This window comes from Delphinus delphis, chromosome 10, assembly GCF_949987515.2.
Source record: "Delphinus delphis chromosome 10, mDelDel1.2, whole genome shotgun sequence".
Classification (NCBI taxonomy): Eukaryota; Metazoa; Chordata; class Mammalia; order Artiodactyla; family Delphinidae; genus Delphinus; species Delphinus delphis.
This window is the reverse complement of record NC_082692.2, coordinates 97,203,643-97,220,167: the sequence shown is the minus strand read 5'-3', so window position 1 is coordinate 97,220,167 and position 16,525 is coordinate 97,203,643. Positions and strand designations below refer to the sequence as shown.

The 16,525-nt window shown below is 45.3% G+C and overlaps 2 protein-coding genes across 11 annotated transcripts in view; one reads left to right on the top strand and one right to left on the bottom strand.

Annotated features, from left to right (window-relative positions):
• Window positions 1–16,525, top strand: part of GHRL (ghrelin and obestatin prepropeptide) — a 100,111-nt gene that overhangs the window by 65,362 nt on the left and 18,224 nt on the right.
• LOC132432510 (collagen alpha-1(I) chain) overlaps window positions 1–16,525 on the bottom strand; it is an 86,212-nt gene that overhangs the window by 55,844 nt on the left and 13,843 nt on the right. For all 10 annotated transcript variants that reach the window (XR_009520922.2, XR_009520923.2, XR_009520924.2 and 7 more), the window contains exons 4-5: window positions 11,229–11,292; window positions 10,952–11,067 (exon numbers count right to left, since the gene is read on the bottom strand). Coding sequence is in view for 3 of the 10 variants with exons in the window: in XM_060023050.2 (XP_059879033.1) it covers window positions 10,952–11,067; window positions 11,229–11,292 (180 nt within the window). In the remaining 7 variants the exon portion in view is untranslated. The remainder of the gene's footprint in view (window positions 1–10,951; window positions 11,068–11,228; window positions 11,293–16,525) is intronic.

Here is a 16,525-nt window from a genome sequence, read left to right as displayed (position 1 = left end):
GCAGGGGACACACATTCAAGACCTGGTCCGCGGAGATCCCACAGGCCGTGGAACAGCAGAGCCTGTGCGCCACAACTTATCCTGAGCTCTAGAGCCCATAAGCCACAACTACTGAAGCCCGCATGCCCAGAGCCCGTGCTCCGCAACGAGAGAAACCACTGCAATGAGAAGCCCGTGCACCGCAACAAAGAGTAGCCTCCGCTCGCCACAACTAGACAAAGCCCGCTCGGAGCAATGAAGACCCAACGCCGCCAAAAATAATAAATAAAATAAATTATTTTTAAAAAAAACTGGTTCTAGAACAAAAAATTTCAGATAAAATAGACTTTAGAACGAGAAATACTTATAAGGGATAAAAAGGGGCATAATAATAAAAGGGTCAATTCATCAAGAAGGCAACAATCCTAAAGATGTATACACTTAAAACAGAGCTTCAAAATATGTGAAACAAAAACTCACAGAACTAGAAAACAGTGAAGTTACAGAATACATAAACAAACCTGGCAATCAATTTGACCTATCAGGCACTCACAGAACATTCCACCCAGCAGCACTTAAACGCATTCAAGCACATCTGGAACACTCATCGAGACACACTAATTTCTGGACCCTACAACAAACTTTAACAAATCTAACAGAATTAAAATTATCTACAACATATTCTCACACTATAATGGAAGTAACCTAGAAACCAATAATAGAATACTTGGAAAATCCTCAAATATTTGGAAATTTAAGCAATACATCTAAATCACTCATGGGTGAAAGAAAAAAATCGCAATACTTACCTATAGAGGAAAGGAGGAACAGAATGAAGGGGACAGGAATGGAAGATAATAGTCTCTGCAGGTACCTTGTCTTATAGCATTGACTTGGGAACCACGTAATGTTTAATAATTAACAAGTAAAGGGGAAAAAAATCCCTAAAAACTGAAAAAACAACTGGATGGAATGTTAGGTATATATCAAGCCCTTGGCATAACCACACAGAGAAAATAGTTAACTCATTTGACCGTATATTCCTAAGACTGCGTTTAGTAGTTTTATGGTTTGTAGTAATTGTCGTAGTCTTATTTTGAAAGTATTATGTTGATACGGTAAGATACAGCAAGACAGAGATAATTTTGTTAATGTAATTAGAAATCAAGGTTTTTAAGATAAAGGAATTTAAATATAAAACCCAAGAAGTGAAAAAGCACAGTGACCTTAAGTTTTACTTGGAAATAACAGTATTAACTCATGTCCTATTTTTCTCCTTCTAAAAACTATGTTTTTATCATCTATGCGCTGAAAAGGCCTAGAAGCAATACTAGTAGTTACCATCCAGACTGTGGTCTTTAAAAACTATTTCCCGGGGAGGGGGAAGGGTAAACTGGGACAAAGTGGAAGAGTGACATGGACATTTATACAATACCAAATGTAAAATCGATAGCTAGTGGGAAGCAGCCGCATAGCACAGGGAGATCAGCTTGGTGCTTTGTGACCACCTGGAGGGGTGGGATAGGGAGGGTGGGAGGGAATCGCAAGAGGGAAGAGATATGGGAACATATGTATATGTATAACTGATTCACTATGTTATATAGCAGAAACTAACACACCATTGTAAAGCAATTATACTCCAATAAAGATGTAAAAAAAAAAAACAAAAAACTATTTCCCACTAAAAGAAACCAAAACTTCTTAAAGAAATGGCAAATTAAGGTCAGAAGCAGGAAGGACACACAAAAGATGAGGCCAGGATTTCTTAATGAGACAGAAAGAAAACAAACTATTAAAAACGATAGGGTTGTATCAAAAGCACACAGGAATAAACTCTGGAAACATCAAAAAGAAAATAACTGTAATGGATTGAAACACTTATATTTTAAGAAAAAAATCCATGAGATTGGTTCAAGATGGTGGAGTAGAAGGACGTGAGCTCACTCCCTGTCGCGAGAGCACCGGAATCACAACTAACTACTGAACAATCATGTTCAGGTAGACACTGAAACTCACCAAAAAAGATACCCCACATCCAAAGACAAAGGAGGAGCCGCAATGGGACAGGAGGAGGGGCACAATCACACTACAATCAAATCCCGTAACTGCTGGGTGGGTGACTCACAAACTGGAGAACACTTACACCACAGAAGTCCACCCACTGGAGTGAAGGTTCTGAGCCCCACGTCAGGTTTCCCGACCTGGGGGTCCGGCAATGGGAGGAGGAATTCCTAGAGAACCAGATGCTGAAGGCTAGCGGGATTTGATTGCAGGACTTTGCCAGGACTGGGGGAAACAGAGACTCCCCTCTTGGAGGGCACACACAAAGTAGTGTGTGCATCAGTAAGCAGGGGAAGGAGCAGTGACCCCATAGGAGACTGAACCAGACAACCTGCTAGTGTTGAAGGGTCTCCTGCAGAGGTGGGGGGTGGCTGTGGCTCACCATGGGGACAAGGACACTAGCAGCAAAAGTTCTGGGAAGTGCTCCTTTGCCTGAGCCCTCCCAGAGTCTGCCATTAGCCCCACCAAAGAGCTGGATAGGCTCCAGTGCTGGGTTGCCTCAGGCCAAACAACCAACAGGGAGGGAACCCAGCCCCACCCATCAGCAGACAAACGGATTAAACTTTTACTGAGCTCTGCCCACCAGACCAACACCCAGCTCTACCCACCATCATTCCCTCCCATCAGGAAGCTTACACAAGCCTCTTACATAGACTCATCCACCAGAGGGCAGACGGCAGAAACAAGAAGGACTACAGTTCTGTAGCCTGTGGAAGGAAAACCACATTCACAGAAAGATAGACAACATGAAAAGGCAAAGGACTTTGTACCAGATGAAAGAACAAGATAAAACCCCAGAAAAACAACTAAATGAAGTGGAGACAGCCAACCTTCCAGAAAAAGACTGCAGAACGATAGTGAAGATTATCAAGGACCTCGAAAAAAGAATGGAGGCAAAGATCGAAAAGATGCACGAATTGTTTAGCAAAGACCTAGAAGAATTAAGAAACAAACAGAGATGAACAATATAATAACTGAAATGAAAAATACACTAGAAGGACTCAATAGCAGAATAACTGAGGCAGAAGAACGGATAAGTGACCTGGAGGAAGGAATGGTGGAATTCACTGCTGTGGAACAGAAGAAAGAAAAAAGAATGAAAACAAATGAAGACAGCCTAAGAGACATCTGGGAAAACATTAAACACAACAACATTCGCATTGTAGGGCTTCCAGAAGGAGAAGAGAGAAAGGACCCGAGAAAATACTTGAAGAGATTATAGTCAAAAACTTCCCTAACACGGGAAAGGAAATAGCCATCCAAGTCCAGGAAGCACAGAGAGTCCCAGGCAGGACAAACCCAAGGAGAAACATGCCGAGACACAGAGTAATCAAACTGACAAAATTTAAAGACAAAGAAAAATTATTCAAAGCAGCAAGGGAAAAACAACAAATAACATACAAGGGAACTCCCATAAGGTTAACGGCTGATTTCTCAGCAGAAACTCTACAAGCCAGAAGGGAGTGGCACCATATAATTAAAGTGATGAAAGGGAACAACCTACAACCAACATTACTCTACCCAGCAAGTATCTCATTCAGATTCGACAGAGAAATCAAAAGCTTTACAGACCAGCAAAAGCTAAGAGAATTCAGCACCACCGAACCAGCTCAACAGCAAATGCTAAAGGAATTTCTCTAAGTGGGAAACACAACAGAAGAAAAGGACCTACAAAAACAAACCAACAACAATTAAGAAATTGGTCATGGGAACATACATATCGATAATTACCTTAAACGTGAATGGATTAAATGCTCCAACCAAAAGACACAGGCTCACTGAATGGTTACAAAAATAATACCCATATATGCTGCCTACAAGAGACCCACTTCACACCTAGGGACACGTACAGACTGACAGTGAGGGGATGGAAAAAGATATTCCATGCAAATGGAAATCAAAAGAAAGCTGGAGTCGTAATACTCATATCAAATAAAACAGACTTCAAACTAAAGAATCTTACTAGAGACAAGGAAGGACAGTACATCATGATCAAGGGATCAATCCAAGAAGTAGATATAATAACTATAAATATATACGCACCCAACATAGGAACACTTCAATACATGAGGCAACTGCTAACAGCTATAAAAGAGGAGATTGACACTAACACAATAATAGTGGGGGACTTTAACACCTCACTTACACCAGTGGACAGATGATCCAGACAGAAAATTAATAAGGAAACACAAGCTTTAAATGACACAAAAGACCAGACACATTTCATTCATATTTATAGGACATTCCATCCAAAAACAGCAGATTACATTTCTTCTCAAGTGCACATGGAACGTTCTCCAGGATACATCACATCTTGGGTCACACATCAAGCCTTGGTAAATTTAAGAAAACTGAAATCATATCAAGCATCTTTTCCGACCTCAACACTATGAGATTAGAACTCAATTACAGGGGGAAAAAAACGATAAAAAACACAAATACATGGAGGCTAAACAATACGTTACTAAATAACCAAGAGATCACTGAAGAAATCAAAGAGGAAATCAAAATATACCTACAGACAAATGACAATGAAAACACAACGATCCAAAACCTATGAGATGCAGCAAAAGCAATTCGCAGAGGGAAGTTTATAGCAATACAAGCCGACCTCAAGAAACAAGAAAAGTCTCAAACAAACAATCTAACCCTACAACTAAAGGAACCAGAGAAAGAAGAACAAACAAAACCCAAAGTCAGTAGAAGGAAAGAAATCATAAAGACCAGAGCAGAAATAAATGACATAGAAACAAAGAAAACATTAGCAAAGATCAATAAAACTGAAAGCTGGTTCTTTGAGAAGATAAACAAAATTGATACACCTTTAGCCAGACTCCTCAGGGGAAAGAGGGAGAGGACTCAAATCAATAAAATTAGAAATGAAAAAGGAGAAGTTACAACAGACACCACAGAAATACAAAGCATCATAAGAGACTGCTATAAGCAACTCTAAGTGAATAAAATGGACAACGTGGAAGAAGTGGACAAATTCTAAGGAAGGTATAACCTTCCAAGACTGAACCAGGAAGATACAGAAAAGATGAACAGACCAGTCACAAGTAAGGAAACTGAAAGTGTGATTAAAAATGTTCCAACAAAAAACGTCCACGACCAGATGGCTTCACAGGTGAATTCTGTCAAACATTTAGAGAAGAGCTAACACCCATCCTTCTCAAACTCTTCCAAAAAATTGCAGAGGAAGGAACCCTCCCAAACTCATTCTATGAGGCCACCATCAGCCTGATAACCAAAACCAGACAAACATACTACAAAAAAAGAAAATTACAGACCAATATCACTGATGAACATAGATGCAAAAATCCTCAACAAAATACTAGCAAACATAATCCAACAACACATTAAAAGGATCATACGCCATGATCAAGTGGGGTTTATGCCAGGGATGTAAGGATTCTTCAATATATGCAATTCAATCAACGTGATACACCATATTAACAAATTGAAGAAGAAAAACATATGATCATCTCAATAGATGCAGAAAAAGCTTTTGAAAAACTCAACACCCATTTATGATAAAAACTCTCCAGAAAGTGGGCAAAGAGGAAACCGACCTCAACATAATCAAGCCCATCTACGACAAAACCACAGCAAACATCATTCTCAATGGTGAAAAACAGAAAGCATTTCCTCTAAGATCAGGAACAAGACAAGGATGTCCACTCTCACCACTATTAGCATAATTTTGGAAGCCCTAGCCACGGCAATCAGGGAAGAAAAAGAAATAAAAAGAATACATATTGGAAAAGAGGTAAAACTGTGACTGTCTGCAGATGACGTGATACTATACATAATCTTAAAGATGCCACCAGAAAACTACTAGAGCTAATCAATGAATTTGGTAAAGTTGCAGGATACAAAAGTAATGCACAGAAATCTCTCTCATTCCTAGACACTAGCAATGCAAGACCAGAAAGAGAAATTAAGGAAACAATCCCATTCACCACTGCAACAAAAAGAATAAAATACCTAGGAATAAACCTACCTAAGGAGGTAAAAGACCTGTACTCAGAAAACTGTAAGACACTGATGAAAGAAATCAAAGATGACACAAACAGATGGACAGATACACCATGTTCTTGGATTGGAAGAATCAATACTGTGAAAATTACTATACTACCCAAAGCAATCTACAGATTCAATGCAATCCTTTTCAAATTACCAGTGGCATTTTTGTACAGAACTAGAACAAAAACTCTTAAAATGTGAATGGAGACACAAAAGACCCTGAATAGCCAAAGCAATCTTAAGGGAAGAAAATGGAGCTGGAGGCATCAGACTCCCTGATTTCAGACTATACTACAAAGCTACAGTAATCAAGAAAATATGGTACTGGCACAAAGACAAAAATATAGATCAATGGAAATCATAGAAAACCCAGAGATAAACCCACGCAGCTATGGTCAACTAATCTATGATAAACGAGGCAAAGATATACAATGGAGAAAAGACAGTCTCTTCAATAACTGGTTTGGGAAAACTGCTACATGTAAAAGAATGAAATCAGGGCCTCCTTGGTGGCGCAGTGGTTGGGAGTCCGCCTGCCGATGCAGGGGACACAGGTTCATGCCCTGGTCTGGGAGGATCCCACATGCCGCGGAGCGGCTGGGCCTGTGAGCCATGGCCACTGAGCCTGCGCGTCCGGAGCCTGTGCTCCGCAACGGGAGAGGCCACAGCAGTGACAGGTCGTGTACCACAAAAAAAAAAAAAAAAGAATGAAATCAGAACACTCCCTAACACCATACACAAAAATAAACTCAAAATGATTTACAGACCTAACTGTAAGACCGGACACCATAACACTCTTAGAGGAAAACATAGGAAGAACACTCTTGGACATAAATCACAGCAAGATCTTTTTTGATCCACCTCCTAAAGTAATGGAAATTAAAACAAAAATGAACAAATGGGACCTAATGAAACTTCAAAGCTTTTGCAAAGCAAACAAAACTACAAACAGGACCAAAAGACAACCCTCAGAATGGGAGAAAATATTTGCAAACGAACCAACAGACAAAGGATTAATCTCCAAAATATATAAACAGCTCGTGCAGCTCAATATTAAAAAAATAAACAGGGCTTCCCTGGTGGCGCAGTGGTTGAGAGTCCGCCTACCGATGCAGGGGACACGGGTCCGTGCCCCAGTCCGGGAAGATCCCACATGCCACGGAGCGGCTGGGCCCATGACCCATGGCCGCTGAGCCTACGCGTCCAGAGCCTGTGCTCCGCAATCAAAACCCAATCAAAAAATGAGCAGACCTAAATAGACATTTCTCCATAGAAGACATATAGATGGCCAAGAAGCACGTGAAAAGGTGCTCAACATCACCAATTGTTAGAGAAATGCAAATCAAAACTACAATGAGGTTATCACCTCACACCAGTTAGAATGGGCATCATCAGACAATCTGCAAACAACAAATGCTGGACAGGGTGTGGACAAAAGGGAACCCTCTTGCACTGTTGGTGGGGATGCAAATTGATACAGCCACTATGGAGAACAGTATGGAGGGTCCTTAGAAAACTAAAACTAGAATTACCATATGACCCAGCAATCCCACTCCTGGGCAGATAACCAGAGAAAACCGTGATTCAAAATGACACACGCACCCCAATGTTCATTGCAGCACTATTTACAATAGCCAGGACATGGAAGCAACCTAAATGCCCATCGACAAATGAATGGATAAAGAAGATGTGGTGCATATATACAATGGAATATTACTCAGCCAGAAAAAGTCATTTGTAGAGACCTGGATGGATTATTTGTAGAGACCTGGATGGATCTAGAGACTGTCCTTATTTTGAACATTAGTAAGTAGAGAAAAATGATGTATTTTTCTTGCCTTTCCTGTACAAACTGGATATCAAGGTGATAAAATAATTGAAAAAAAAATGGTAATAAATGTAGAAAGGAACAATAGAGAAAGAATCAGGTTGAGGTAAGGGGGTTGTTGTAGGGTAAGACAGTGTGTTTTATCAGTTAGAGTTACACACTGAAGATTTTAAGGCTGAAATTACATGATTGCTGAGATTTGCTTTTAGAATATTCCCCCCAGAGGAAAAATAGTATGTGGGATAAATACACGAAGCAAGATGCTAATACATGTTGAAAGTGATGATGAATGCTTGTGGAGACTCATTGTATTACTCTCTCTGCTTTCATTTTAAGGTTGAAATTTTCCAGAATAAGAAGTTCAAATATACATGGAGAGAGAGTTTATCTTACATATGGCCAAATTTTCTACTGGAAACATTATTTTATAATCAGAAAGGAAGTGCCTGAGATACTTGTTCAGTATCTGAGACATACAGATTCTCACGCCCCACTGCAGACTTACTGGATCAGAATCCGAAGATGAGACATAAAAAAGACTGCTTTCTTACCACTTCCCCTATGCATCCACTGCAGCCCAGCACAAACCTGCACCCAGCGGTGAGATTAGATCACCCTACAGGCCTCATCCTGAGAGCCTAGGGCTCTTAGCCATCCCTAGACTGCGCTACCTGTAGTTCTGAGAACAGTTTCAGCACAGTGGTTGGCGGGCGGTGCAGGGAGTCAAGCTACAGAGTGTGGAGGGGCCAGTACCCATAAGGGACAGGATACAGGGACAGGAACTTCTGCCTGGACACGGTAGCATGAGGGCAAGAAGGCATCAATAGACCTTTCCAGGATGAGAGAGACCTGGGCATATTTTAACGCTGAGGGCAAAAGCTGGTGGAGAGAAAGACTGAAGATAGGAGACCAATACTGGGGGCTCCAGCCCCACGATGGCAGGAGAACAGGGAAACCCCAGTGGGAGAGGTTGTGTTTGGAGCAGGAGGGATGAGATAGCACTGGGCTAAGGATGTGGAGGTTGTAAGAGGGACACCCATGATGATCTAGAGCTTGTCCAGTGCAATAGCCGTGAGCCACAAGAGCTGCTGAGCACTGGAAATGTGGCTGGTCTGAACTGAAACGTGCTGTGAAAATATAATACACAATGGACTTTGAAAATTTAGTAAAAAGAAAACCAGTGCCAAATATCTAAATCATTTATAACACTGATTACATGTCAAATTGGTAGTATTCTGAATATATTACAGTATATTATTAAAATGGATTTTATCTGTTTCTTTTTCGTTTTTTAATGGGACTCCTAAGGAATTGTTAATGGCATGACTGGCATGATACTCCTAGTGATCGATGCTGTTCTACAAGTTATGGACGCCAGAACGAGGAGAAGAAAATAAGCCCCGCCAAAGAGCCCTATCTATCTCAGAAAATGAAACCCGTTTCTATTACCCCAGAATCTGCCTCATTCAGACCAAGGTTTGGCCAAATTCATGAGAAAACTCCCTGCTCAGCCAGCTACTTAACAGCACAAACAGAATGACAGTGGACTGTGTACACAATTTGTTCTCAGACACCACTGACATACAGCAGTTAATTCGGTGACGATGCGCCCTTATCTGTGGATGAGGCCGGGCCCTCAAGGCCCTGCTGTGGGAAGGAAACCACCAACCAGCAAGCAATCCGGAGGAAGGTTCAGAGAAGACAGACGGACAGACTGGCCTTGGCATTATCCACACTCAAAGGAGGGGAAACACGTGCTGAGGCAGGACAGTCCTCCCCACCCCGAGCCACACAGTCCTCCTCGAAGGCCTCTGGGCTCAGGTCTGCGTGCGTCCCCACCCCAGCCTGCACCCCGTCCACAGCCGGGGGTGGGCAGCGAGGTACTTTCTGGGTGCCGCCTCCCCCTCCCTCAGTGGCTCCGGCATCCTTCCTTCCTCCCCCAACCAGCCTCCGCTCTGCGGGATGTGCTTCGGATGCTTTCCAGCCCGCAGGCCACCTTTCTGCTCCGGAAGGGAACGCAGCAGCCCGCGTGGGTGTTTGCCTGCGGGGTGTTATCTAAGATCAACACTGGCAGTTCCTGTCTCCAGGGCCGGGACTGAAGGAGGCCTCACATCTCAGTGGGGCCTGGTCACCATAGTCCGTTTGGGGTTTTTGGGGCCGGGGCGGGCAGGGCGGGCCACGCTCTGAAAAAGCTGCAGGCCTTCTCTAGCATCTCCCCACCTGCTCCACCTTCAGCCCTTCTGAGCCCCAAGGCCAAGAGGCATCAGCTCAAGGTGGCCCGCAAGGGCGAAGGCCTCCAGGTGACACACTTACACTCTGCTGGGACTGCGGGAGGATTCCGGCCCCCGCCCCAGTGCACTGGTGGTGAGAAGTTTTCCAGCTGGAGGTACTCAGTCCCCACATTCTACTGAGGGGCTCAGTCCAGCCCCTCCCGGGCACCCACTGTCCCTAGAGTCTCCACAAGGGTCCAGTGCCCCCTGACGACCATCTCAGTCAGGCGGTCATCGGATGACCAGCGTTCTGCTGGCTCCCCTGCCCCATCCCGTCGTGCTCAGGAGCCTGGCTAGGCGTCCGGGCACTGCCACTGAGGGCTGCGTGGCTTTGGGGAAAGTGTGGTCCCTGTGGCATTCAGGCTTTCTCCCCGTGAAATAACGGTGCAGCCTCCCAGGTCTTTAAGGTCGTGTCCTGTCACTCCTCTGCTCAAAAGCCTTCAGTGGCCTCCCTCTTCCAGATCAGGCCCAAACTCCTTGGGCCCCCAGCTTCCAAACTGTGCTTATCCCAACCCCGTACCTCCTTCTAGGCCTTTTCTTACAACCCGCCCCATTGCCACCCTCCTCCGAGCACCCAGCCTTCTCACTGGGGCCACAGACAGTCTGCACCCACGCCTGCTGTTCCCCCCCCGCTCCTGCCCCTCTGCCTGCAGCGGTGCCCTCCCTTCAAAGCCCTGCTCCACTTCCGCCGCCTGGATCACGGAGCCCTTCCTACCCTCCCAGCCCGAGCCCAGCCAGAAGTGAGCTCCTCCTCTGAAACGCTAGAACGTCTACACAGACAACTCACCAAGCCCTTAGGAGTCACCACCTGGGCATCCTGTGGGATGAGCCGCTGCGGGCACGTAAGGAATCCCCCACGTGGTTGATGCGCTCTTCGTCCGCGAACATCTGACGTGGCAAAGGCTGGCCAGGGTACAAAAAACTGTTGTCACCTGCATGGTACTTGACAGGTTACAAAGGATTGCACACCCATCACCTCAGTTAACCCTCAAGCCCCTGTGAGAGGCAGCCGTGAGCAGGGGGACGCTCAGTGATCTGCGTAAGGCCAATCTGTGTGTGCTCACCTGTGGCAGCACCAGGTCCCGGCTCTCCTGCCCCCAGGGCACTCTGCTCCCTCTCAGAACCTGGCTGGGGGAGGGGAGAAAGGCCCGCACATTAAGAAAGACCAAGCTGAGCAGAGCCATCACCACCACCCAGAAGAGAGGACTGGAGTCCAGCCCTGTTGGAGATGGTCCCTGCCCTGCTCCCCCGCAGTTTCCTCATCTGAATAATGGGGCTTCTCTCAGGGAGGTGTGAGAGTTCCAAGAGCTCGGCTGCCATGAGCTCGAGGATCCCACAAGCCAAAAAAAAGAAATGCATGACCACACACCTGACTACCTGACCATGCAGTGGCATAGCTCACCGAGCCCGTTCTTTTGCAAGCATCTGCCTCTAAGTGGTAATCACACTTTGAAAGGCATTATCCCCACTAGAGGAATCTAAGGTATTGGAGAGCAGGTGAACTACTTGGGTGGAGGGAGAGAGGAAGCAGAAGTCCGCCTCCATGAGCCAGCCACTCGCTCTGATGCAGAGACCCACACGCGCGCCTGGAGCTGAGGCACGTCCCAGCTCTAAAAGCTTAGTAGGGGTGCAAGCCTGATCATCACTAGCCAGGCCCACCGCCCTCTTCTCAACACCCAGCGGAGGCACCAAGACTCAAACATGGTCAACGGGCCCAAGAAACCAGCTCCCGACCTGCTGGAGAAGCAGCCAGACGGGGCTCCGGGGAGGATGGGGGCCAGGCTCTGGGGGGAATGCTGGTCACCTGATGCTCGCCCACAAAGACAAGGCCTTACTCCTTTCTCAAGGGACACACAAGCCTTCTCTCCCACTTGCCTAGGTCATTCACTCCAGAAACAGAGGTTAAGCGCCCACTCTGGTCGGGCTCTCTCACCTGCCCCAGGCAGCATGGTGGGGTGGAAAGCTGAGGCCTTAACGCTCACACCTGAATCTGAACACCTGCTTTCTGGTCCAGCCCACAACACTGAACTTCTCAGGCTCCTCCCATGTAAAACACCCACCTCCCCAGGTCACTGTCAAGATTGAACACGGTATGTCCCATGAGGACACCTGCACATAGGTGATAGCCACCATTTACAGCATTCTTGCTGTGCACCAGGCACTGTTCTAAATACTTCTTACATGAATTTGATATAACTTCAGTTCATTTTCACACCAAAAAACCCTTAAGCAGGACAAAACTGATGTTCACATGAATTAAGTGACTTCCCAAGGTCACATAGCAAACACGTTTCCGACTCACCCAGAGCTGTGGGTACAGGCCCCCACTCCCCCATGTTCTACACCTTCCCAACCAATGTCACCCCCTTGCACTGCTTCCTGGGGTATAGGGATTACTTTTGTTTCTGTTTTTTAATTTTCCTTAGTAATACAGGAAATAAAGAAACTGACTCAAAGATTTAGGGAAAAAAATTATGATTACCAAATAAAAAAGCTGGGGAGAAGAAGAGATCAATTAGGACGTTGGGATGAACATCTACACACTAATATACATAAAATAAATAATCAACAAGGAAATACTCTATAGCACAGCCCACCGTAATAACCTATATGAGAAAAGAATCCAAAAAACAATAGATTATATGTATGTGTATAAATGAATAATGTTGCTGTACCCCTAACACAAACACAATGTTAAACATCAACTATACTCCAATATAAAATAAAAGTTTAATTTTAAAAAATGAGTCCGCTATTCCCCCCAGGCCCCCGTGACCGCTGTCCCATCCCTAAGCAGACTTGGGTCCCAAGGCTGAACTGTCATGGGGCCGAGGGAGCTGGGGAGGATGTGGCAGCTATAAGCCCCCTTGGTCTCGAGTGCCTGGTAACCCCCAGATGGGACCACAATCTTTGGATCCAGGTGGCCCCTCTTGAAGCTGAACCAAGGCTACAGGACCCAACAGCCCGGTTGAACCTCGGGCTGAAAGACATTTGAAAAGTCACCAGGTTTCCATGGCCTCGGATGGTGGGGATCCCACCTCCAGCCTCCTTCCTTAGAGTCACCCCACGTGAAAAGGACAACCCCTCGGCATAGCAGTCTGGCGGGAGGCTGGGATATATCTGGGGGTCACAGGATAAGGAGGAAGGAGTAATGAGACACACGCCCTCGGGTGTTTGTGCTGGCACATTCCACTCTAATTGACAACCCAGGAATACAACTTGCCCTAAGGCTCTGGTCACCCCAGTAACCAGAGTGCGACATGAAGAAATCCTGCCGCCTTGTGGCCATTACCTGTAACTACAACTTTCAAACCACTGCTTAAGAGCACTTAACGTTCACAAGGGCTGCGGTGCTGTATTAAAATAACACCTACTCTAATAAATGTCCCGGGGTAGGTCATGGAATGAGAATTCAAAAACTGGCAAACTTAACAACAAACCGATTTTAAGAGTTAAGTTTTAATCACGTTTACAAAAAAGAAAGAAAGAAAAGAAAAAAAGCCTATGAAAAGATGCTCCAAATTACTACTACTTAGAGAAAAGCAAATCAAAACTACAACCAGGTACGACCTCGCAGGAGTCAGAATGACCGTCATCAAAAACTCTACAAACAATAAATAATGGAGAGGGTGTGCAGAAAAGGGAACCGTCCAGCGCCACTGATGGGAAAGTACACTGGTAACAGCCACCGTGGAGAACAGTATAGAGGTTCCTTAACTACAAATACAGCTACTATACAATCCATAAATCGCACTACTGGGCTTACATGCAAAGGAAATCATAACTGGAAAAGACGCTTCACCCCAACGTTCACTGTGTCACTGTTTACAACACCCAAGACTCACAAGCAACCAAAATGTCCATCGACCGATGAATGGATGAAGAAGACGTGGTTAAGTATATACACGAGAATACTACTCAGCCTTCGAAAAGAATGAAATAATTCCATTTGCAGTAATGTGGATGGACCTAGAGGTGATCATATTAAGAGACCTTAGACGGAGAAGGACAAATATCATACGATATCACTTATAGGTAGAATCCAAAACTTGATACAATTGAACTAATTTACAAAACAGAGAGAGACTCACAGACCTAGAAAACAAGCTTAGGGTTACTAAGTTGGAAAGGTGGGGGAGACAAATGAGGAGGTTGGGATTAACGTATAATCACTAATATTCATAAAACCGATAATTAAGAAGGAAATATTGTAGAGCACAGGGAATTCTACTCAACACTCCGTCATAACCTATATGGGAAAAGAATCCGAGTGAGTACAGTTATGTGTGTATACTGAATCACATTGCTCTACACCTCAAATAAACGCAACACTGAAAATCAACTATACTTTAAAATGAAATAAAAAGTAAATTAAAAAAAAGAAAAAATGCCTAATAAATTCCCCTCAGGCCACAGAAATCTAGGCTATTATCACATCCCTGGAGCCTAAGAAGTCTGGGTCCCAAGGCTGGCCTGTCGTGGGGCTGACAGTTTAGAGCACGGAGTATGCAGAGCATGGTTCTGGTCCTAAGCGACCCTGAACCAAGGATCACCTTTCACCAGAGGCCCTGGGACACTGACCTGAAGCAGCAGTCGCAGCAGTAGCTGGGATTTACTGAGGCCTGAGTGAAGCAGCACAGAAAGCCTGTGTAGGCGCACACCCCTGACTTACTGATGAGGAAACTGGCAAGAAGGTCAAGAGCTGCCCTGGGCCGTCCACCACCAGGTGCTAAAGCCACCGTTGGCATCCTGATCTGTCTCAGCTCAGAACTCTCAAGGCTGGAATCCGCGACCTGCTGCTGGGGCTCCTCAGCCGTAATCGGGGAGTGGAGCTCACGCCGGGCCTTTACGTGCGCACACACCAAGGAAAGGGCAGGCCGCTCACTGCAGGAGGTTCTGTGCACAGCTAAGTGTGGACCCCTCTTCTGCCTGTTCTTTGTCCATTTTTCAGCAGCAGAATCCCTGTTGTGAAAGAAATCTTACATCATAACATATAAAATTGGAAAAAGTGCAACTACATTGGTTCAAGTGAGGACAGAGGGCCTGGCCCACAAGACCTCCCAAGGCATTCCGCAAAATCCTAGCCTGCACAGAACAATAGGAAAATTGCTGCTCCCTCCCTCCCATTATTCAGATGCGAAAAGAAAGGCCAAGGAAGCACCTTTGCTCGGGCTTCTCAATGGACACAAATTACACTGAATTCTAGTTAGCTCTACGTATCTGCCTTCCTTAACAAGCTCCGTGCTCCCAAGGGCAGGCCTGGTCCCCCTTACAGTGCCATATACAGATGATTAATGAGAAGGGACTGGTCCCATGTCTCACAGTGGGTTAGTGATAGCTTCTTGGGCTCCTGGCCATAGGCTGTGTTTATAGCTTACACCATCCCATCGAATAATCTGGAAGTAAATGAAATTACCACTGTCAACAGTTTATGCTTAGGGTGGTAACACGTTAGCCATTCCTGGGGTAAGGGAGATACCTCCAATTTGTTACAACAAAACAGGCCAACCAAGTGCAGTGCCATGTTGTGTCCATCTTCAGGGCAGTTGCCAAGCCCAAATGAGAGGAATGTAAGGGTAATTTAAAAGATACACAGAGAATTCTAGTTAGGGCAAGATGGCAGTAGCAGCCACACTGATTTTCAATCCTCTCACAAAAGCAAAGCAACTAGGATAGCAAAAGAAACCCCTGGATGACATTAAGGTAGCCCCTCAAACTCCGAATCATCAAGGAGCAGGGCCAACCATTCATAAGGGGGAGATTTCCACTTCCACACAGGAAGGATTCACAGCTCCAAGAGTTTCCCTCAAGCCATTAACAACTAGAAAAACACAAAATCCATGAAACAACTGCTTTCCGATGTAGGACAACAGGCAGTGTTTGGAAGAAGAGGAAAAAGTGGGTGTGGGAAGGGAGCACCACAATGGCCGCAGCTTTCTTCCTGGAGGCAGTTCCCAGGAAAGGGCAGGGAAATCGAATCCAGAGCGGCCTCACTGAGTTAAAAAGACAGATGAGAGTTCAGAAAGGCAAAGGTAGCATTTACAGAGTACTAGAGAAGAGCGAGCTGCTCAGAGACAGCCAGCTCCTCGGACCTGCAGGAGGGTCTCCTAGACTTCTGACCAAGTACTAACCTGCTTACGGGAAGGGTCAAACTCTCGTGACCAAAGAGCAGTGGGCCAAGCATTCCTGGAACTCAACAGAGGGCGAGTAGTTCACGTTCCCAAGAACCAGAGTGCAACAGCCTCACGATACAAAGGGCACTGGGTCGAGTCCTAAGAAAGATCACGCGTCAATGGTGTATCTTCAATCAGGTCTAGAGTAAAGGCTGCTCTGGACCTTAAAAGCAAGCCTTGAAAGCATC